This window comes from Belonocnema kinseyi, chromosome 6 (genome assembly GCF_010883055.1).
Source record: "Belonocnema kinseyi isolate 2016_QV_RU_SX_M_011 chromosome 6, B_treatae_v1, whole genome shotgun sequence".
In the NCBI taxonomy this organism is placed as follows: domain Eukaryota; kingdom Metazoa; phylum Arthropoda; class Insecta; order Hymenoptera; family Cynipidae; genus Belonocnema; species Belonocnema kinseyi.
This window is the reverse complement of record NC_046662.1, coordinates 6,359,506-6,383,213: the sequence shown is the minus strand read 5'-3', so window position 1 is coordinate 6,383,213 and position 23,708 is coordinate 6,359,506. Positions and strand designations below refer to the sequence as shown.

At 23.7% G+C, this 23,708-nt stretch overlaps 1 protein-coding gene across 9 annotated transcripts in view; it reads left to right on the top strand.

The window, feature by feature from the left end:
• The window catches only part of LOC117175261 (neurofibromin), a 133,535-nt gene that overhangs the window by 6,696 nt on the left and 103,131 nt on the right, over window positions 1–23,708 (top strand). For 8 of the 9 annotated variants that reach the window (XM_033364958.1, XM_033364962.1, XM_033364961.1 and 5 more), the window contains exons 3-6: window positions 4,854–5,072; window positions 11,075–11,762; window positions 17,472–17,742; window positions 22,004–22,381. In XM_033364958.1, the coding sequence (XP_033220849.1) occupies window positions 4,854–5,072; window positions 11,075–11,762; window positions 17,472–17,742; window positions 22,004–22,381 (1,556 nt within the window). The remainder of the gene's footprint in view (window positions 1–4,853; window positions 5,073–11,074; window positions 11,763–17,471; window positions 17,743–22,003; window positions 22,382–23,708) is intronic. The other variant, XM_033364963.1, reaches the window with a different exon arrangement.

Below are 23,708 nucleotides of genomic sequence, written 5' to 3'. Positions count from 1 at the left end.
AAGAAAAAAGATTAATTTTCAACCCAATAGATGATTCATCAACTAAATACATGAACTTTCGACCAAAAAGATGAGTTTAAATAAAAATTACGAATTTTTTATAGAAAACAAATGAATTTTTAACCAAAGGGTTGAAAAAAATTAATTTTCAACGAAAATTATGAATCTTTCCCCCCAAAAATAGAATTTTAACCAAATATTTGAATTTCCAAGCAAGAGGAATATTTTTACATTGAAATGCCAAATTTTTTTACAAAATAAATACATTTTCAGTCACAGAAGTCAATTTCTAACGAAAATGATGAATCTTTCACCGAAAAATATAAATTTTTAACCCAAATTTTGAATTTTTAACGAAGAACTTTATTTTCTAAGTAAAAAGATGAATTTTCAGCCAATAAGATTAATTTTCTACCAAAAAGACGAATTTTCAAACACGAAGATTAATTTTCTACAATACAATTAACTTTTGACAAAACACATTAAGTTATGATTATTGATAATTTTTAAATAAAAAATCGAATAGACTAAGATGATTAATTTTCTACAAAAAGAGACTAATTTTCAGTTAAAAAAGTTAATGTTTTCAACCGAAAAATTTTTAAAATAAATTTCATACATTTTCAAGCTAAAAACTGAAGTTTCAATTCAATTGATGAATTTTCAGTAAAAAAAATACTTTTAACCAAATAGGTGAGTTTTGAATCAAGAAATATATATTTTTTTTTACTGAAAAAGACGATTTTCCAACAAAATACAATGACGAATTTTTCTCGAAATAGTTCAATTTTAAACTAAAAAATGTATTTTAAAGAAAATATATTTTTTTAATTAAATATACATTTTCAGTCGCAGAAGTAAATTTTTAACGATTCTACCACAAAAAGACGAATTTTTAATTTAATTCATTTAATTAATTTAATTTAATTTTCAACCACGAATATTAATTTTTTACAATAAAATTAACTTTTGACAAAACACATTAATTTTCAAACAGATAGATATATTTTTAACTGAAAAAGATGATTTTTAAATCAAAAATCGAATAGACTAAGATGATTAATTTTCTGCAAAAAAGAAGCGAATTTTGAACCAAAAATATGAATTTTTCAATCACGAACATTATTTTTCTACAAAATGCCTGAATTTTTACCCAAATAGTTGAAATCTCAACTATAAAGAAATTAATGTTCCACACAAAATTGAATATTTTTATTTTTAGTTATGGAAATTGTTTTCCACCAACAAAACGAAAATTTTTCAACAAAATAGTTCAGTTTTTAAGAAACAAATAAAAATCTTATATAAAAAAAAGAATTTTCCACGAAAGTATATTTTTAATGAAGAATATATTTCTACAAAAAAAGACGCATTTTCAACTAAATATGTATATGAATTTTCAACAAAATAGTATACTTTTAAAAATTTTAATCTTAAATCAAACATGAAATAATTAAACATTTAGTTTAAAAAATGTTTTCAAACAAAAGACGACAAAATTAACTTTAAACACAATAAATTAATTTTTAACCAAATAGTTGAATTTTCAACCATGAAAGATCACTTCTCAACCAAATTTCGAATAATTAAATTTACATTTTAGAACTAAAATGGAACTAAAAATGGAAGAGTTAAATTTTCAACCCAAAAAAGGGATTTTTAACATAATAGTTAAATTTTCATGCAACAGGATTAATTTTCTCCTGAAAAAGGCGAATTTTTCTGAAAAGACCTGAATTTTCAACTGAAATTGTAAATTGTAAAATTGTAAATTTATTGTAAAATTTAGTTTCAAAATCGCGACAGGGAGGACGAAACTTCATTTTCAAATTCACTGATTTTTACTTGATTTTTTCAAATTTACTAACTTATTTGAAACAATAAAATATGACTTCATAACAAAATAATTGAATTTTCAAAAAAATAATTACATTTTTTAAATAATGGTTGAATTTTCAACCTAAAAAGATGAATTCCCAACAAAAAAGTGTCATAGTTTCTATTTTAATCGAAAAAGATGAAATTTATACAATAAAAATAATATTAAAAACAAAAAGACGAATTTTCAGTAAATAAAGATTTTTCACTCAAGAAAGAAATAAAAGTTTATATTTTTAGGTAAAAAATTCAACTAATATGTTAAAAATGTAATCATTTTGTTGGAAATTCAAATCGAATTCAAAAAAAAAAAAATAATAATATTTTTGGCATAATAGTTGAATTTTTTACCTAAAAAGATAAATTCCTAACAAAAAAGTGTCATACTTTATATTTCAATAAAAAAAAAGACGAAATTTATACAAATAAATAAAAGAATTTTAGAACCAAAAAGACGAATTTTCGAGAAAGAAATAAAAGTTTGTATAAATTGTTGAACCTTCAAGCGGAAGGACAAATTTTTTCTACGAAAATTGAATTTTCAAACAAGAAATACGACTTTTCAGCAAAAACTTAATTTCCCACGAAAGTGATGCATTTTTATCCAACAAGAAATTAAATTTCAAACCAAGAAAATTATTTTTTTTTTACTAGAAAGGGGAGTTTTCAACTAATAAAGATCAATCTTAATCAAATATAAAAGTTAGATTTTCAATTAAAAAATTAATTTTTAACCAAAAAAGGCTTTTTTAATAAGCAGTTATATTTTTAACCAAAGACTTCAATAACAAAAAATGATAACAATGTAGTTTAAATTTTACCTAAGTAGTTGAATTTAGAAGTAAAAAAGATTATTTTCTTTCAACAAAAAGGCCAACTTTCAGTCAAAGAGATGAATGTTAAACTAAAAATATATACCTTAAAAAATGATTTCTTGACAAAGTGATTTTTAACAAGGAAGCATAATTTTTAACCGTAAAGTTGCATTTTCATTAAAAAAATAGAATTTCTACTAAAGCAGATGAATTTTTAAATGAAAAAAAAATTGTATTTCCGGTTGAAAACGATTTTAGTTTTCTTTTCACGATCAAAATATGAATTTTTAAACAAGAAATAAGTTTCGACGAATAAAATTGAATTTTCAACAAAATAGTTAGACTTTTAATTGAAGAGATGAATTTTTATTAAAAATATATTTCTTCAACAACAAAAAGATTGTTTTTAACAAAGAAGAATGATTTTTAACCAAAAATTTGCTTTTTCATTAAAAAAAAAAGAAATTTCTTCTAAAACAGATGCATTTTTAAACAAGAAATAAGTGTCGACGAAAAAAATTAAATTTTTAATTTCAAAATGACGAATTTTTGTCTAAAAAGGATTACTTTTTAACAAAATTGTTAAATTCTCTACCAAATAATTGAATTTTTAATCAACAAATATTAATTTTCAACAAAATAGTCTTACTTTCAGTCAAAGAGATGAATTTTCCACTAAAAATATAAATCTTCAACAAAAAAAAGTTTTCCTAACAAAGTGATTCTTAACGAAGAACAATCATTTTTAAACATAAAGTTGCATTTTCACACAGAAAAATTTAATTTATACTGAAGCAGATGAATTTTTCAATAAAACGATAAATTAAAAAAAACTTGTGGTACAAAAAGACGAATTTTTAACCAAAAAGGATTACTATTTAACAAAGTTCTTGAATTCTCTACCAAATAATTGCATTTTTATTTTTTAAAAATTATTTTTCAATAAAAAAGTTTAACTTTCAGTCAAAGAGATAAATTTTTATTAAAAATATATTTCTTCAACAAACAAAAGATCTTTTAACAAAGAAGAATAATTTTTAACAAAAAAGTTGCATTTTCATAAATTTTCAACAAAACAGCGGTTTTCAACCGAAAAGTATGAATTTTTAACAAAATGCTTTAATTTTCGACCAAACAGTTGCATTTTTATCCAAGAAAGATGAATTTTTTCTTAAAACAGATGAATTTTTAATTTCAAAACACACAAAAAAATTTCAAAAAAATAGTTGAATTCACAAAAGATTTCACTTCTCTTTTTAACACCAACATATTAAATAAACAAATAGTACATTTTCTACGAGGTAGTTACATTTTCTACGAAATAGTTCAGTTTTCAACAAAACAATCAAATTTTCAACCAAAAAGTATGAATTTTTAACAAAATAGTTCAATTTTCAACCAAACAGCTGCATTTTTATCGAAAAAAGATTAGGTTTTTTTAAAACAGAAGAATTTTTTATTTAAGAAAACAACAAATTTTCAAAAAAATAGTCGAATTTTCATTCGGAAAAGCTTTTAGTTCTCTTTTCAACACCAAAAAAATGTATTTTATATATATATATATATATTTGTTCTCGAAAAATGAAAATTCTACTGAAATAAGGGATATTTTAAATCAAAAAGACAAATTTTCAAAAAAAGAGTTGAATTTTTATCCAAAAAGATCCTAATTGGCTTTTCAACGCAATAATACGAAATTGAAACAAAAAGTACATCTTCTAGGAAATAGTTAAATTAAAAAAAGGCATTTTTATTTTTTAATAAATTCAATATTTCGATATGCAATATTTCTACTAAAAAAGATGAACTTTTAAATAAAAAAATAAAACAATTTTCAGAAAAAAATAGTTTTCATCCAAAACAGATTTCATTTACTTATCAGCAACAAAATATGAATTTTAAACAAAAGGGTAATATTGTACGAATAAAGTAGAACTCTTAACCCGAAGAGACGAATTTTTAACAAAACAGTTTAATTTGCAACCAAAAAGGATGTCTTTTCAAGAAAATTGTTAAATTGTCATAAAAATAATACAATTTATAACTACTGAAAAGATAATCTGCAGGAGCTGTTACGTAATTTAAGTACGTCCCCCAATTACAATCCAATTTTTTAATAATCTATTTTTTCTATTTCCCTCATCATTGATTATTTTCCAGATATTCCAAACGACAGTCCTCAAAACGCTCATCTCAAAAATCTGGCTAGCAAAGTTCTCTTCGCTCTCAGCTTAAATTTTTTCAATGCTGTCTTCAATCGAATTTCTGCTCGACTGCAAGAACTTTCCGTCAGCAGCGAGGAAAATCCTGATTACAGCGACATCGAACTCATTCAACATATCAATGTTGACGTTCACAGACTTTCCAGACTTTTAAATGGTTCGTTTTCCAATTTCAAGGCTGCAACAGTCATTTTTTTATTTTTATTTTTAATGTTTACCCACAGGGTTTGTATAATTTCCGTTCTTTTAAATCTTTATTGCATCTTTTTTCAGCAATCACGCCAAATTTTCAAGCAAAAATATTACTTTTAAACAACATTTTTGAAATTTCAACAACATAGATGAACTTTTCAACAAATAGTTGAATTTTTAAGACAAGAAGATTAATTTTCTACCGAAAAAGGCGAATGTTTATCTAAATACATGCATTTTCAACAAATTCGGTAAATTCAACTTAAAAAAATGACTTTCAAGCAAAAATAAATTAGTTTAATTTTCAGTTTAAAGATTTTCAACCAAAAAATATGAATTTTCAACAAAATACGTGAATTTTTAACTAAAAACAATTTCAATCAAAACTGGAACAGTTAAATTTTTATTTAGGAAAATTAATTTTCAATAACAGCACAATTATCAGTTTGGAAAATTCTTTTTCTACCAAAAAAAGAGGAATTTTCAATAAAAAATAAAACGAATTTTTAACAAATTAGGTAAATTTTCAACCAGAGAGAAGGATTTTTTACTAAAATTATGAATATTCAACTGGAATAATTAAATTCCCGGTTAAAAAATACATTTCTAACCAAAATACAATGATTTTTCAATGGTAAAATTTTCAAACAACGAAATAAGTTTAGAAAATTGTTTTTCAACCGATAAGATTAATTTTGTACCGAAAACGAGGAATTTTCAACCAGAAATAAATGAATTTTTAGAAAAATATTTTAATTTTCAACCAGAAAGAAAGAGTTTGAACTAAAATGATGAATCTTTAACTGGAATAGTTCAATTTTGACATTAAAAAATTAATTTTAACCAAAAAGTTGAATTTTCAAGCATGAAGATTAATTTTCTAGCAAAACGGACGAATTTTTAACAAAATGCAAGAATTTTTAAACAAGCAGTAAAATTTTCCACTAAAAAAGATAAACTTACTATTGAGAATTAAATAGTTAAATTGTTAATTAATCAAATCAATGTCTAACAAAAAAAATTTCAACTAAAATGAACAATCTTTAAAAAAATGACTTACAAAACTGTTGAATTCTCAATCACAAAGTATAATTAAAAAAAAAAAAATTATTTAATTTTTAAGCAAGAAGATTCATCTTCTACCGCAAAAGACTAATTTTCAAAAATATATGAATATTTAACTAAATAATTGAATTTGTAACGAAAAATTTAAAATTTTGAACCAGAAATAAAATAGTTACATTTTTTATAAATTTATTTTAAAAAGTTACATTTTTAAAAAAATTATTTTTAAAAGGACAACAAATTTTTAAAAGAACAGTTTAATTTTCAACCGAATTGAAGAATTTTCAAATAATTATTTGAATTTCTATCTAAAAATGATACATTTTCAACCAGAAATAGATTAGTTACATTTTCAGTCTGAAAAAGAATTAATTTTGTTGAAAAAAATTCAAGAAAATAGTAAAGTTTTTAGTTGAAAAGGATTTTTAACCAAAAAAAAAGGAATTTTCAACCTAGGAGATTAATTTTCTACCAAAAAGACGATTTTTTAACAAAATTCGCGAATTTTCATCCAAACATGATTACTTTTAAACAACATTTTTTAATTTTTAATTTAATAAATTAACTGTTAAGCAAATACTTGAATTTTCAATCTAGAAGATTAATTTTGTACCGAAAAAGGCGAATGTTTAACAAAATACATGCATTTTCAAACAACTACGTAAATTCAACTTTAAAAAAATGACTTTCACGTAAAAAAAAAAATTAGTTAAATTTTCAGTTTAAAAAAGTAATTTTCAACCAAAAAGTTTCATTTTCTATCAGGAAAGACGAATTTTCAACCAAATTATTGAGTATTGAAAAAATTTTAATCGTGAAGTTTAATTTTCCACCAAAAAAGATGAATTTCCAACAAAATACATGAATTTTAAACTAACAAAACTGGAATAGTTACATTTTTAGTTCAAAAAATTAATTTTCAATAAAAACAAAATTTTCGAGTATAAAAGATGAGTTTTTAACAAAATAAATTAGTCACATTTTCAGTTTAGAAAATTCTTTTTCAACCAATAAGATTAATTTTCTACCGCAAAAGAGAATTTTCAACCAAAAATAAAAGGAATTTTTAACAAAATATTTAAATTTTCAACCAGAGAGAAGGATTTTTAACTAAAATAATGAATCTTCAACTGGAATAGTTAAAATTTCACTTTACAAAATTATTTTTAACTAAAAAGTTAAATTTTCAAGCAAGAAGATTAATTTTCTACCAAAAAGGACAATTATTTAACAAAAAAATAGTAATGGTCAACCAAGCAGTGAAATTTTCCACTAAAAGGTAAACTTACAATCGAGAATTAAATAATAAAATTGGTAATTAATAAAATCAATTTCTAACAAAAATGTCACAAAATAGTTGAGTTTTTTAACTAAATTGATGAATTTTCAATTGAAATAAAGAATTAAAAAAAAAAATGACTCACAAAATTGCTGAATTCTCAGTCACAAAGTATACTTTTGAACAAAAAATATTTAATTTTTAAGCAAGAACATACATCTTCTACCGAAAAAGACTAATTTTCAACAAAATACATGAATTATTAACTAAAAATTATAAATTTTCAACCAAAAACAGCATAGTTACTTTTTCCTTTTTTAAACAAATTTATTTGAAAGAAAAAACAATAAATTTCTAACATAACAGTTTCATTTTATTGTCAACTTAACTAAAGAATTTTCAATTAATTGTTTGGATTTGTATCTAAAAATGATACATTTTCAGTTAAAATAATGATGTTATTTCTTCTTTGTACAAAATTTAACTATATTGTTAAAAGTTCCTTTTTTTGTTGTTAAAAATAAGCTTTTTCATCTGAAATTTTAAATATTCACTTTTAAGTTGAAAATTGATCTTTTTTAGTTCAAAATTCAAATATTTTGTCGAAAATTTATATTTTTTTGTAAAAAGATTCGTTTTTTGGATAGAGACTTAATATCCTTGTTTGAAAAATTGTATTTCTGGTTAAAAATTAAACTATTTTTGTGAAGAATTTAATCATTTTTTGAAAATTCATTTTTTGTTTGAAAAATAATTTCATAATTGGTAATTTAATTATTCCATTCTTGATTGTAAATTTATTATAAATTTATTATTTTAATTAGTTTTATTGGCTAAAAATAAATTTGTCATTTTTGCTAGAAAATTGATCTTCTTGGTTGAAAATTAATTATTTTTTTGAAAATTCAATTACTTGGTTGAAAGTTGATCTATTTTGTCAAAACTTATTATGGTTTTTTTTTTTAATTGAAAATCTAACAGTTTAAAAAAATCATCCTTTTGGGTCGAACTATCAACTAGTTAGTTACAAAAATTTTTTAATGCATTATTTTTTGCTTCAAGATTCATTATTTAAGGTGAATATTCAACTTTTTTGTTGAAAATTAATGTGATTTCTTGAAAATTTGACTTTTTTTGGTACAAAATTAATCTCCTTACTTGACAACTTATATTTCTGGTTGAAGATTAAACTATTTTGGTGAAAAATTTAACCATTTTTTGAAAACTCGTTTTTTCTTTGGTTTGGAAATTCATTTTTTAACTTAAAATTTAATTATTTCATTTTGGATTTTAAATTAAACTTCTTTAGTCGCACATTCAATTATTTGGTTTAAAATTCATGTATTTTGTTAAAAATTTGTCATTTTTGTAGAAAATTGATCTTTTGGGTTGAAAATTCATTTTTTTAACTAAAAATTTAATTATTCCGTTTTTTATAATAAACCATTATTTTATGGTTAAATATCAACTATTTGGTTTACAATTAGTATATTTTGTTACAAATTTTTCTTTTTTTTATAGGAAATGAACCTTCTTGTTTAAAAATTAATTTTTACTTTGGGTTACAAATGTATTTTCTCTAGTTGAATAAAAGTATTTGTTCTGGAATTCATGTTTTATTAAAAATATAATTTTTTGGGTTAAATTTCAATAATTTGGTTGGCATTTTTGATCTTTGTTGGTTGAAAATAGGTTATAAATTCAATTACTTAGCTAAAAGTTGAGTTACTTTGTTAAAAATAGGTTATAAATACAATTACTTAACTAAAAGTTGAGTTACTTTGTTAAAAATTAATTTTTTAGTTGCAGATACATAATTTTAATTAAAAATTCATCTCTTGGTTTGAAAAAACTCTTTTTAAAATTAATTTTTAGTCGAAAAAAAATTTTTTAATTGAAAGTGTAAATATTCCATTAATTGTTTAAAAATTATCTTCTTTAGTTTAAAATTCAATTATTTTGTCGAAAACTCATATTTTTTGTAAAAAGATTCGTTTTTTTGGATAGAGAATTAATATCCTTGTTTGAAAAATTATATTTCTGGTAAAATTACTGGTAAAATTAAAATGTAATTATTTTTCGTTCGAAAATAATTTTATAATTGGAAATTTAATTATTCCATTTTTTATTATATTTTATTATTTTTGAATAGGAACGGTAAATTTTCTGGAGTAATTATTATAATTTTGATTTGAATCCTGAAAATTTTGAAAAGAATAAGAGTTTTGAGCTGCAACAGTAAATTTTGTTTAAAAATTGCAATTTTTACTAGGAACGGGAAATTTCAAAAATAATTATTATAGTCTCAAGTTTGATCCGGAAAATTTTGAAAACAACGTTAATTTTAGTTTAGAAAAGTGAATTTTTCAACAAAAAATTACAGTTTTGACTTGGAATGGGGAATTTTCGAAAATAATTATTATAGTTTTGATTTTAATCCTGAAAATTTTGAAAAGAATAATAATTTTGAGCTGCAACAGTAGATAGTGAATTAATAATTGGAAGTTTAATTATTCAATTTTTGATTGTATATTTATCTTTTTTAGTTGAAAGTACGTGTATTTTATTAAAAAGATGTATTTTTTGGTAGAAAATGAATCTTTCGGTTGAAAATGAGTTTTTTTTTGGCTAGAAATTAATTTCTTCAATTGCAAATTTAACTATTCTATATAAGAGTATTTTGTTGAAAATTCGACCTTTTGGTGGAAAATTTGTCATTTCGGTTGAGCATTCAACCAATTTGTTGAAAATTTATATTTTTTGTTGAATTTAACTGTTTTTTATTTCATATAAAAAAAATGTTGTGGAAATATCAACTATTACATTTTTTGTTCAGAATTTATTTCGTTTAAATAAAGGAAGTTAGAGTTGTTTTTATACTGGTCCAAAATTTATTTTTAGTTATGCATACCGACAACTCTAACATCCTTTATTTAATTTTTCTATGAACATACGCTATTCATCTCGTTTGTTTAAAAATTTAAATATTTAGTTGAAAATTTATTCCTTTTTGGTCAAGAAGTTATTTTTCAATTAAAAATTTGACTATTCAATTTTTTTGTTGAAAATTAATGTTTTTTAGTTGAAAATTCGACAATTTGCATGAAAATTGATCTGTTTCAATTAACAATTCAAATGTTTTATTAAAAATTAATGAATATTGTTGGAAATTCTTCTTTTTCGGTAGAAAATTCAACTATTTGGTTGAAATTTAATCTACTTTGCTGAAAATTAAAGAATTTTTTAAAATAGTATCCTTTTTCATTGGAATGTTAACTGTTTTGTTGAAGGTTCATCAATTCCGTTGAGGATTTACCTGTTTTGTTTAAATATTCATCTTTTCCAGTTGAATTAAACTATTTTTCATTTAAAATTAAAACCATTTTTGGTTGATATATTAACTATCACATGCTTTTTGAGAATTAATCTCTTTTAGTTAACAATTTAACTTTTTTTTCTTGAAAATTCGTCTTTTCCGATAGAAAATTAATCTTCCTAGTTTGAAACTTGATTTACTCCACTGAAAATTGAACAACTGAGTTAAAAAGTATTCTCTTCCGGTTGAAAATTCACGACAATCTCAAGGTTAAGTGGCCTAATTGTTTTCTACCACGATTTTGCAGAAACGATCCAAAAGTTCCGTCAGCTGAAAAAGTCGGCTCACCTCGTCCTGATGAATTCTCTGGAGAAGGCCGTTTGGAATTGGATGGACACTTATCCGCACGAGTTTGCCGATTTGCAGAAGAGGCCGAACGAAGAGTTGGGCAAGGCCTGTGGAGAATTGTTCGACGTTTTGGACTCGTTTGCCGACAATAAGAAGGGACGAGCGGCTGCTGTCTGGCCTCTGCAAATAATGCTACTGATACTCTCGCCAAAGGTCCTGGAGGAAATTGTCAATGCCGACACGGGCGCGCCCTGTTCGCCAAAGCACTCGAAGAAGAAGTCGTTCATCGACAGTGTGAAAAAGGGACTGGGAATGCACGGCGGGTCGAATCGTCAACTTGTGGAAGCTGCCGCAGTCACCTGTGTCAAACTTTGCAAGGCCTCGACCTACATCAGCAATTTGGACTCGAATAATGTCATTTTCACCCTCGTGCAGCACGTGATGAGCGATCTGACCTCGCTTCTTTTCAATCCTTGCAAGCCCTTTTCACGCGGCCAGAGCTGCGTCGCTCAGGACATCGATTTAATGATAGACTGTTTCGTCAGTTGCTTCCGGATCAAGCCTCACAACAACGAAGTACTTAAAGTCTGCCTAAACCTGAACTCGCCTTCGACCTATCAGTTCGTCCTAGTCAGCTCATTATACAAGTAAATCGACTTTCTATCTCTTTTTATTTATTTTTTTTTTAAATTTTATTTATATTCAAAAAAGGGTGTCTATATCGCTTTATTGCCGATTATGACGATAATTTAAGTGATGCTGTTTTTTTATTTTTATTATTTTTTTTTCAGAAGAATTATATTTCTGTGTTATTGGGAATGGTGGTTAGAGTTCTGAGCTGGTTATATTACTTTGAGAACGGTAATGAGAGTGAGAATATTGCCGAGAAATAAGTTCTCTGAGAATTTATGAGGATCTCGGAATTTATTTTAATTAATACGGGATGGCCGCTGGAACGGAAAATGACAGGGAATTTTACAAATTTATTGAAGAAAAATCTGTTCACGTTCGATTTCAACAGTTTGTAAATAATTAGTTGAATTGTTATGTTTTTAAATTATGATATTATTTAGGTTACAATGCGTATTTCAACATTTTTTTACTTTAAAAATTTTCCATTCATAATTTTGATTTCTAAGATTACATTTTTAATTTAAAGATTTTTTAAATGCTTTCTTAAAGGCTTGAACAAATAAACAATAAAAGCCTTTGGTGTTGAAAAATTTTGGATAAAAACATTTTTATTTAATAAATAAATCAATTTTTTTTAATTCATCTGTACTTTAACTAATAAAAAGTGAAAAAAAAAACAATTTGACAAAAAGATTTTAAATCAATTTAAAATTGAAGAATTTTCAGATTTTAACGTTTAAACTTAAACTTTTTCAATTTGAAAGTCTTAGTCATTAAACAAATGTGAACGTGTGACTGAAAGTTTCTAAACTATTTTCAACTTAAAAATAACTTCATAATAATATATATTGTTAATTAAGGATTTTATTACATTTGAAATATTGTTTCAGTCTAAAATATTTAATTTTTAATCCATTCAATTTGAAATATTTAATTAAAAAGAAGATTTATTATTGAATTATAATTGAAACCAAATATTTAAAAGTAAAGAATCTTTAACTGAATTGTCTGACATAGGAAGCCTGGAATCGTTAAAATTTTGAAGTATTTAAACTTTAAATGTTACAATTTTTATTGTTGTATTTGAAAAATGCTTAAATGAACATTTGTAGAAAAAATTTGAGTAATTATAAAAGATATTTAGGAATTTTTAACAGATTAAAAATTATCATGCAAATTTTAGAAAGTTTTCTTAAAATTTTCTAGAATCTTTTTTGAAAATTCGATTTAAATCTTTGAAAAACTTTTTAAATATTTTCTTAAAATAATTTTTCAAAATGAAGTTATTTTTAACTTTCCTAGGAATCTTAAGAAAATGTTTTTATATTAGGCTATCTTTTTAAGTACAAGTACAAATGATAAATGTTCAATTGTTATTTATACATCCAAATTATAAAGAAATTTTCTAAAATTTGCAGGATTTTCTGAAAATTGTAGAAAAATTTCAATTAATTTTGACAGATATTTAGAAGTTCTGGAAAAATTTCCAAAATAATTTTAAATTTAAAACAAATTTTAAACAAATTCTACATTTCTCAAGATTCTGAAATAAAATGTTAAAGCTTTCCAAGGATGTTTAAACTGTTTAAAATGAAATTAATTGAATTTCTAATTTAAGAAGTGTTCAGTTAAAATTTTTTAAATTTTTCAATATTTCATGTTTCGAGCTTCAAATTCCTTAAAATTATACAATTTTGAAAATTTTAAACTTCATTGATTGACTTTTTAATTTAGAGCATTGAAAATGATAACGTGGATTTATATTATCCACTTTGAGTGCTTTCATTTGCAGCTCAGTTTTCCATTTCTTAAATTTCATTGACCGTGAAAACTGTTGGCGAGCCGGGAAAAAACAGGCAATTTATTTCGTTGATTAAAACGGCAACTCTGTAATAGAAAATTGCATTTTGTCGTTAACTTTTCGGTTGAAAATGAAACTCTTTTTTTTTAAAGTTTGTCTTTTTTATTTTAAAGTTTACGTGCCTTAGCAGAAATTAAATCTTTTTTTGATAAAAATGCAACTGTATCAAATTTACTTTTTGTTTAAAATTTATATTTTAGTGTTGAAAAATAAACTGAAATATTTTCTGGATGAACGTTCTACTTATATAAAAAAATTCGTTTTTTTTTATTACAAATTCATCTGTTTTAGCACAAAATTGATCTTTTTTGGGTAAAAATGCATCTATTTGGTAGAGAATTTGACTATTTGGTTACAAATTCATCCTTTTTGGTTGAAAAAATTCGTCTATTTGGATGGAAAATTCCATTTTTTACGTAGATACTTATTTTTTTGGTTACAAAAATTCAATTTTTGATGTTACTGAGTGAACTGGAATCTTTTTTGGATAAAAACTTAATTTTTTTGTAATAAAAAATTCTGCTTTAAGATAAATTTAATATTTTTTGATAAAAATGCAACTATTTGTTAGAGAATTCAACAATTTGGTTAAAAAGTCATCCTTTTTGCTAAAAAAATTCATTTTCTGTATGAAAATGCCACTTTTTGGTTAAAAATAGTTCTTCTTTGCTTGATAATTCAACTAATTCGTTTAAAACATTTGGTTTAATCACTTTGTTAAGAAATCACTTTTTTTGTTAAAGATTTATATTTTAAGTTGAAACGTTATCTCGTTGGTTAAAAATTTAATTATCTTGTTAAAAATTAATCTTTTTTAATTGAAAAATTCAACTGCTTGGGTCAAAGTTAAACTACATTGTGAAATTTTTTTTATTGAAGGCTTATGAAAAGAATCATAATTTTGAATTGGAACGGTGAATTTTGTAAAAGAACTTCAATTTTGAGTAGGAACGGGAAATTTCTGAAAAGAGTGATTATAGTTATAACTTTAATCCGGATATTTTTTAGAAGAAAGATTATTTTTATGTGGAACAGTGATTTTTCCAAAAAAATTATAATTTTGACTTGGATTGGGGAATTTTCGGAAATAATTAGTATAATTTTGACTTTGATCTGGAATTTTTTTAAATTATCATAGTTCTGATTTTGAACAGGAAATGTTTAAAAAGAATAATAATTTGAAGTTGGAAAAGTGAATTTAAAAAAAAAATACAATTTTGACTTGGAATGGGGAATTTTCGAAAATAATTATTATAATTTTGATTTTAATCCTAAAAATTTGAAAAGAATAATAATTTTGAGCTGCAACAATAAAATTTGTAAAAAAAATTTCAATTTTTACAAGGAACGGGAAATTTTCGAAAATAATTATTACAGTCTCGAGTTTGATCCGGAAAATTTGGAAAATAACGATCATTTTAAGTTGGAAAAGTGAATTTTAAAAAAGAATTACAATTTTTTAATGCAATGGAGAATTTTTGAAAATAATGATTATAGCTTTGATGTTGATCCTGAAAATATTGAAAAGAATGATAAGTTTGATTTAAAACAATGATTTTTCTAAAAAAAAATTACAATTTTGACTTGAAACGGGGAATTTTCGATAATAATTATCATGGTTTTTGTCTGATCCGGGAATTTTTAAAAAATAATTATTATAGTTTTGATTTTAATGATGAAAATTTTAAAAAGAAGGATGATATTAATTTGGAATAGTGAATTTTCAAAAGAATTGCAATTTTTGCTTGGAACGGGAAATTTTATAAATTAATTATTATAGTTTTGATTATGATCCTGCAAATTTTGAAATGAATGATAATTTTGATTTGAAACAGTGATTTTTCTAAAAATAATGACAATTTTGACTTGAAACGGGGAATTTTCGAAAAGAAATATTACAGTTTTAAATTTGATCCGGAAATTTGTGAAAATAATTATAATTTTGAGTTGTAACAGTGATTTTTCCAAAGGAATTGTAATTTTGACTTGGATCTTTATCGTTTCAGATTTCCTCCATTTGGTTAAAAAGACAAATTCTTAGTTAAAAATGAACTTTTTTGTTGAGAACTCATATGATCGGCTTGAAAGTTCAATAATTTGGATGAAAATTTCTATTACAGAAAAATATTTGTTGAAAATTCGTCATTTCGGTTTGAAACTACATCATTTTAGTTGAAAATTCATCAGTGTAGATTGAAAATTCAACTTTTTGATTAAAAATAAAACTATTTTTTTGAAAATTTAATTATTTCGTTGTAAATCTAACTCATTTATTGTAAATTTAACTATTTGGTTGGAAATTCGTTTTTTATTGTTGAAATATCAATTATTATATTTTTGTCTTGAGAATTCATCTTTTTGTTCAAAATTCAACTGTATTCTATAAAATTCTTGTTTTTGTCTTTAAACTTTAATTATTTGTGTGAAAATGCAACTGGTTTTTGTTGAAGTTGAATCTTTTTTTATCAAAATTCGAACATGTGGTTGAAAATTCATCTTTTTAGGTTGATTGTATGGTTAAAAATTTTGACTTGAAATGGGGAATTTTCGAAAATAATTATTATAGTTTTGACTTTGATCCGCAATTTTTTTTAATTATCATAGTTCTGGTATTGAACAGGAATTGTTTGAAAATAATGACAATTTTAAGTTGGAAAAGTGAATTAAAAAAAAAAAATTACAATTTTGACTTGGAATGTGGAATTTTCGAAAATAATTATTATAGTTTTGATTTTAATCCTGAAAATTTTGAAAAGATAATTAATTATAAGTTGAAATAGTGAATTTTTTTCAAAAGAATTAACATTATGACTAGGAACGGTAATTTTTCTAAAATAATTATTATAGTTTTGATTTTAATCCTGACAATTTTTAAAAGAATAATAATTTTCAGCTGCAACAGAAGAATTGCAATTTTTACTAGGAACGGGAAATTTTCGAAAATAATTATTATAGTCTCGAGTTCGATCCGGAAAATTTTGAAAACGATAATTTGAAGTTGGAAAAGTGAATTTGAAAAAAGAATTACAATTCGTACTTGGAATGGAGAATTTTTGAAAATAATTATTATAGTTTTGACTTTAATCCCGAAATTATGGAAAAGAATGATAATATTAATTTAGAATGGTGAATTTTCCAAAAGAATTGCAAGTTTGACTTAAAATAGGGAATTAAAAAAAATAATTCTTATAGTTTTGTTTTTGGATCCTGAAAAATTCGAAAAGAATGATAATTTTGAGTTGGAATAGTGATTTTTCTAAAAAAAATTACAATTTTAACTTGCAACGGGCAATTCTCCAAAGTAATTATTATAGTTTTGGCTTCGATCTGAAATTTTTTTGAAACGAATGATAAATTTCAGTTGGAATACAAATTACAAATTACAAGGTTACGAATTTCTTTATTTGTATACAAATTCAAATATTTTGTTACAATTTTTTTTTTTTTTTTGTAAAAATCTAACTACTTTCTTGAAAATCTTTTTTTTTTTTATTTCACTATTTTGTTTTTTTAGGCAGAAAATTTCTCCTTTTGGATTGAAATTCTTAGTTTTTCATTGAAAATTTTACAGTTTTTCGTTTAATTTTATTCTTTTTGTTTAGAAATTTGGCAATTTGGTTAAATGTTTAACAATTTTGTTAAGAATCAATCTTTTCTATTCGGAAATTCCACTGTTTTGTTGCAAAATCCGTCTATTTAAGCAGAAAATCCATAATTTTGGATTAAAAATTCATCTTTGATTGTAGAAAAGTAAAAAAAAAAAAATGAAAAATTGTTCAGGGAAAAAGTGAGGGAATTTTGAAAATTAAATTTATTGGCCACCCTCTCCGAATGGAATAATTTGTGAGTTTTTATTTTTCAGAATCGTTACCCAGCCAAGATTACCATGGTGGCCTCAAATCGATTTGGTTTACTCTCGCAGTGCCGAATTGAGAAATATGTTCACTGACGCTTTAAATAAAGTTACACAAAGTTACATATCGCACACGCCGTTGCGGATGATTCAGAGTTTAACCCTTAAGGGCAAGGAGCAGAATAAATATCGAGACAGGGGAGAAGAAGTTTCCAGTTATCGAAATCTTCTCCTTTGGATGGTCCGATTAATTCACGCTGATCCCATGTTGATGCTAAACGTACGTACGACCTTAATTAGTTTTAAATTAATTAGTTTACGGGAATTTCATCATTTTTAGATAAAAAATTGTTTCAACTTTGATTTTAAACATTTTTTTAAAAATAATTAGTTTAATTTTGATCTTTTTTATTTATGATATCATTCAGTTTTGAATACGTAATTTGAAAATCATTCATTAAAACAATTTTACATTTTAGATTTAATCTTTAAGCGTCGATTTTTCATTTAACAAAATTTCAAAAAGCAGGTTTAAGCACTTAAAAATTACATATCAGAAGCGTTTGAAATCGATTAACTGTGAATAGATTTTATAGTGATTTTTTAAATTGGACTGTAATTTAAGGATTAAAAATTGAATATTTCATTGTACGAGACGATTTAGAATCAGTTCAAAATTGTCAAAATTCCAGGTTTTTAAAATTTTTAAACTATTTCAAAATAATATATCTATAATTAAAGGGTTCTTTTAAATTTCAAATATAGTTTCAACCTACGATTTGAAAAATTGAAATTTTTTAATTAAGAAAAAGCACAATTGCCTAATATTTAGAAATATTTGACTGTTTATTTAAAATCGGTAATTATAAATCAAATATTTAAAACTAAAAAAAATAAGATAAAGAGAAATTTAGAAGTTTTGAAAGGATTCAAAACTAATCTAAAACTGGAAATCTTCTGAAATATTTCAAGCGAAATTTCCACCTATAACGTCAAAATCCGGCTATTCTTGTCGAAATTTCGATACAAATAATTTGAAAAAAATAAAGATTTTTGCAGATTTCGAACAAAAAATTTAGAAGCTTTTTAAGAATTGTGAAAGGTAAATTCAAAAGAATAACAGTTATTTTCTAAAGAATGCTTGAAAAGTTGAAAATTATTTTTTACTTTGAAAAATTAGTTTTAAGGGAACATTGAAAACTATTTCCAAAATGGTCAAAAATGAATATGGAAGATTTCAAAGACATTTTTGTAATTTTTCAGGATTTTTAAAAACAATTTGCAGAAAAATTCAAATCATTCATAAAAGAAGTTTAAGAGATCTAAAAAAATTTCATCCATAATTTAAAATGTGAAAAATGTAAAACAAGATGTAGATTTTTTAAAGGTTTTACAATAAAATTTCGAAGCATTTTAAGGATTTTTGAACTATTTAAAATAAAAATAATTTAACTTCTTATTTAAGAAATGTTTAGTTTATACAAAAAAATGTAACCGTTCAATTTTTAATGTTTCTAGCTTTAAATTGCTTAAAATGATTTGCAGCTCAGTTTTTTCTTACATCAAATGAAAACATTTTTAGCATTAGATATCGAATTTTTTAATTTCATTGACCGTGAAAAATTTTAACGAACCAGAAAAACCTGGAATTTTTTTTCGATTTTTTTTTTTGTAAATTCATGCATTTTATTGAATGTTCAACTATTTTTGTAGAAAATTCATCTTTGGTTGAAAATTTAAATATTATGTTGAAAATTTGTGTTCGAAAACTTAACTGTTACATTTGAGATTGTAAATTTATCTTTTTTAGTTAAAATTTCAACTACTTGATTGAAAATTGGACTTCTTTGTTAAAAATAGGTTTTTCTGATTTTGTTAAAATTATCAGTATTTTTATTTTTAATGAAACTCTATCTTTGTTGCTTGAAAATTTGGTTTGCTTTGGTAGAAAATTTAAATTGTTGCTTGAAAATTTTTTTTTTTGTTTTAAACTAATTTGTTGAAAATTATTTTTTTTGTTGGAAATTAATTTTCTTCATTGAAAATTTAGCTATTTCATTTTGTATTGTCACGGTACGCTTTTTGTTGAAAACTAAACTTTTTAGTTGATAATTCATGCATTTCGTTGAAAATTTGTCTTTTTTTAGTAAAAAATTGATCTTCTTGATCGAAACTTCAGTTATTTGGTTGAAAGTTAAACTATTTTGTCGATAATTCTTTGTTTGGTTGGAGATTCATAATTTTAGTTAAAAATCCACCTGCTTGGTTAAAAATTGAACTATTTTGTTTAAAAATCGTTTTTTTTTTCAAAATTTATTTTTCAACTGAAAGTTTCACTATTTAATTTTAAGATTCATCATTTTAATTTAAAATGCATTCCTTTAGATTGAAAATTTAACTGCTTTGTTAAAATTTTGGATTTTCTCAGTTGAAAAATATATTCTCGATTGAAAATCCATGTTTTCAGTTAAAAATTAAATTATTTGATTGAAAATTAATCCACTATGTAGAAAATTCAAAAATTTGTGAATTATTATGTTTTTATTTTCAATTGTTTTGTTCAAACTTCATATTTTGTTTAAATGTAACTTCTTTTTTAGAAAATTCAATGATTTGTTGATAATTAATTTTGTGGTTGAAAATTCATATATTTTGTTGAAAATTCGTCTTTTTTTTGTAGAAAATTAATCTGCTTTGTTACAAATTAATTTGTCGTTGTTGAAAATACACCTGATTGGTTGAAGTTGAATTACTTTGTCAGAAATAGATTGTTTGGTAACTAATAAATTTTGTTTAGAAAAATAATCTTTTTTCGTTGTAAATTCATTCTTTGAACTTAAAATTGAATTATTTGGTTAAAAATTCATCTTTTTGTGCAGAAAATTCAACTATTTGGTCGAATATTGACTTTTTGTTGAAAATTTACTACTTGATTATAAATTAATCTACCTTATTGAAAATTAAACATTTTTGTTAAAAACTATTCTTTTTGGTTGTGGAGTCTACTTTCTTGCTGAAAAATCGTTTTTTTTAGCTTAATTGAACTGTTTTTTTATTGAAAATTAAAATAATTTTTTTTTAAATATCAAATTTAAAATTTATTTTTTTGCTTAAAATTTGATTATTGCAGTTATAGATTTATAATTTTAGTTAAAAATTTACCTGTTTGGTTGAAAATTTAACTTTTTTGTTAAAAAATCGTTTTATTTTCGTTGGAAATTTAGTGATTTTTTTTTAATTTGTTCTGTTTTGATTGAAAATTAATTTTTTAATTGAAAATTTAATTTTTGTTGGAAAATTTGTCTTTTTTAAATGAAAATTGAACTTTTTGGTTGAATATTAATCCTTTTTACCTAAAAATTCATATATTTTGTTGAAAATTCGTGTCTTTTCGATAAGAAATAAATGTTCTGGATTCATTCATTCATTCATCATTCATGTTTTTCGTTGAAATTTTAACTATTTTATTAAGAATTTATATATATTTTGTTAAAACTATAATGTCTAAATTATGTAAAAAATGGTAAAAGTCACAAATAATGTTTTTTTTTTCATAGACATATAAATTCAAGTACTCTTAATTTCGTGGAAAAATTTTTGTTTTCATATCGGATAAATACCTGTTGCCCATTTTCCTCTAAAAATCAACATATATTTCAATTAAATTCATGTGATATAGTTTGCGAAATTAAAAATTTAAAAATTTTGAATCTAAATAAAAATCGCTGGAGGGATTGTTGCATAAACTTAATTTTTATTTATTATTTTTAAGTTATTATGTATATTTTCGTGGAAATAACTCCAAAGTGTTACTTTTGTAGCTTGAAGTCTCTTATTTGTCATATAAAAAAGTATCTAAACGTTAAATATCCTTGGATATTCACAAAATGAAGTGCAATTATTTTCCCGTAGAAATAATAAAAAAAAAAATGTTTTTATCTCATATAGATGGAAAGATATAGCCTTCGCAATTTATATTTTTCTGATATTTTTTCTCTTTCAAACAAATATTTTATTTTATTTTTAGTAGAAAAAATTCAGGGCAGTTATAATTATAGATTCCGTTACCAGCACAGTTACCGATATTGAGAACATTCAATAGCTAAAGTGGTTCGTGTCCGTGCTAAATTTCTAGAAGGTTCCCGATGACGTCAAATTCAAGGTTATTTATAGTCTCAATTAGTATAGTTATGAGAAAAGCAAGTATGATTTGTTGCCTCCTTCTAAATAACACATTAAATAAAATAATTCCTGTCTTTATTTAATGCGCAATATAATTTTCTGACGTCATCGGTAACCTTAGAAAATCTTCTAGAAACATAGCAGGAACATGAACCATTTTAGCTATTGAATGTTCTCGATGTCGGCAACTGCGCTGATAACTTAATCAATACTTAGATCCGGCCTTGTCTACTAAAACTAACTTTTAATAAACAAGTTTTCAGAAAAATATAATTTTCAAAAGCTCCGGGCTCTTTAATTTCTCCTTGCTTCCGCTTTACCTATAAAAATCTAAAGAATTGTTCCTCTTTTGATTTCAGAATCAAGGTAAAGCGGGTCACGAAATCCAAAGTTCTACATTAGAACTGATAAATGGTTTGGTTTCGCTGGTTCATCAACCAACGATGCCAGATATTGCGCACGAGGCGATGGAGGCGCTTTTGGTTTTGCACCATCCGGACAAAATTAAGGCCTGGAATCCGGAAGCGCCGATCAACACTTTCTGGGATGTCAGTTCCCAGGTTCTCTTCTCGATCTCCCAGAAACTGACGCAGCATCAGATTCTTAATTATACGGATATTCTCAAATGGCTGAGGGAAGTTCTTATTTGCCGGAACGCCTTTCTTTCGCAGAACAAGGACTATGCAAATGTGGGCAGTCAAATTGCCATCTGCAAACAAGCACACATCAAACTGGAGGTTTGTTTATACCAACCGAGAATATGACAGTATTTAGGAGAATTAAAAAGAATTTAAGAGAATTTAAGAATTTATGATTTTTAACAATATTTTTATTGTTCTGGTTATATCAGTAGTTGAGTATAAATTATTTTCTAGCACAGAAATATTCAGGAATTTAAAATATGCAAAGTAGTAGCTCATTAATTATTTAACACTGCTAGACTGAAACTCTAAATTCAAAATTCAATTGCCTCACATTACTTAATAAATACCAGGAAGTAGAATAAGAAGACCCCACTCCCGGAAAACTTGGACGCGTGACATTTTCAAAATTCTCTGTTTTTTCTTTGACTAATTTTTCATTTCAAATCATTAATATTCAAATACCAGCATTTTAATCTTATGATATTTTTACCACAGAATATTTTATAAGCGGAATTAAACAGTGTTTCGTATACAAATTTAAAATTTTCAAATGTATTCATTTATTTCGAACAAAAAAAAGAAGTTTTTCTACTTTAAAAGATAACTCTTTAACAAACTACTGGAATTTTCAACAAAATAATTAAATGTTTAACATAATATTTGAATATTCAATCTAAAAAGACAAATTGCCATCGAAAAAGTGTTATAGTTTATATTTTTATCGAAAAAGAATTTAATTTGTACAACAAAACAAAAGAATTTTAAAACCAAAAAGCCAAATTTCCAAAAAATAAAGATTTTTCACTAAAAAAATAAATAAAAGGTTAGCTAAATTATTGAACCTTAATACCAGAAGACAAATTTTCTTAACAACAATTCAATTTTCAAACAAAAAGTATGACTGTTCAACAAAAAATTAATTTTCCACGAAACTGATGCATTTTTACGTAAAAAAATGAAATTTCAAACTAAAAAAGAATTTTTTTTTACAACAAGAAACGCGAATTTTTAACTAAAAAATATCAATCTTAAAAAATGAAAAAGTTCTATTTTCTGTTAAAAAATGAATTCTAAACAAACAAAAAAAAAGTATTTTCCACTAAACAGTTAAATTTTCAACCAGACATAAGCCTTCAATAAACAAATTTCACAATGTATTTTAACTTTGACCCAAGTAAATAAATTTTCAAATAAAAAACATTAATTTATAAAAATATAATTAAACAAAAGAGATAAATATTCAACTAAAAATATAAATCAGAAAAAGATTAAATTTCTCTTAAAACAGATGAATTTTTATACAAAACAGATTTCAATTGTCTTTTCAAAATATAATTTTTTTAACAAAAAAATAAGTTTCTAAAAAAAAAATTGAATTTTCAATCCAAAAAGACGAATTTTCTTAACCAAAAAGAATGAA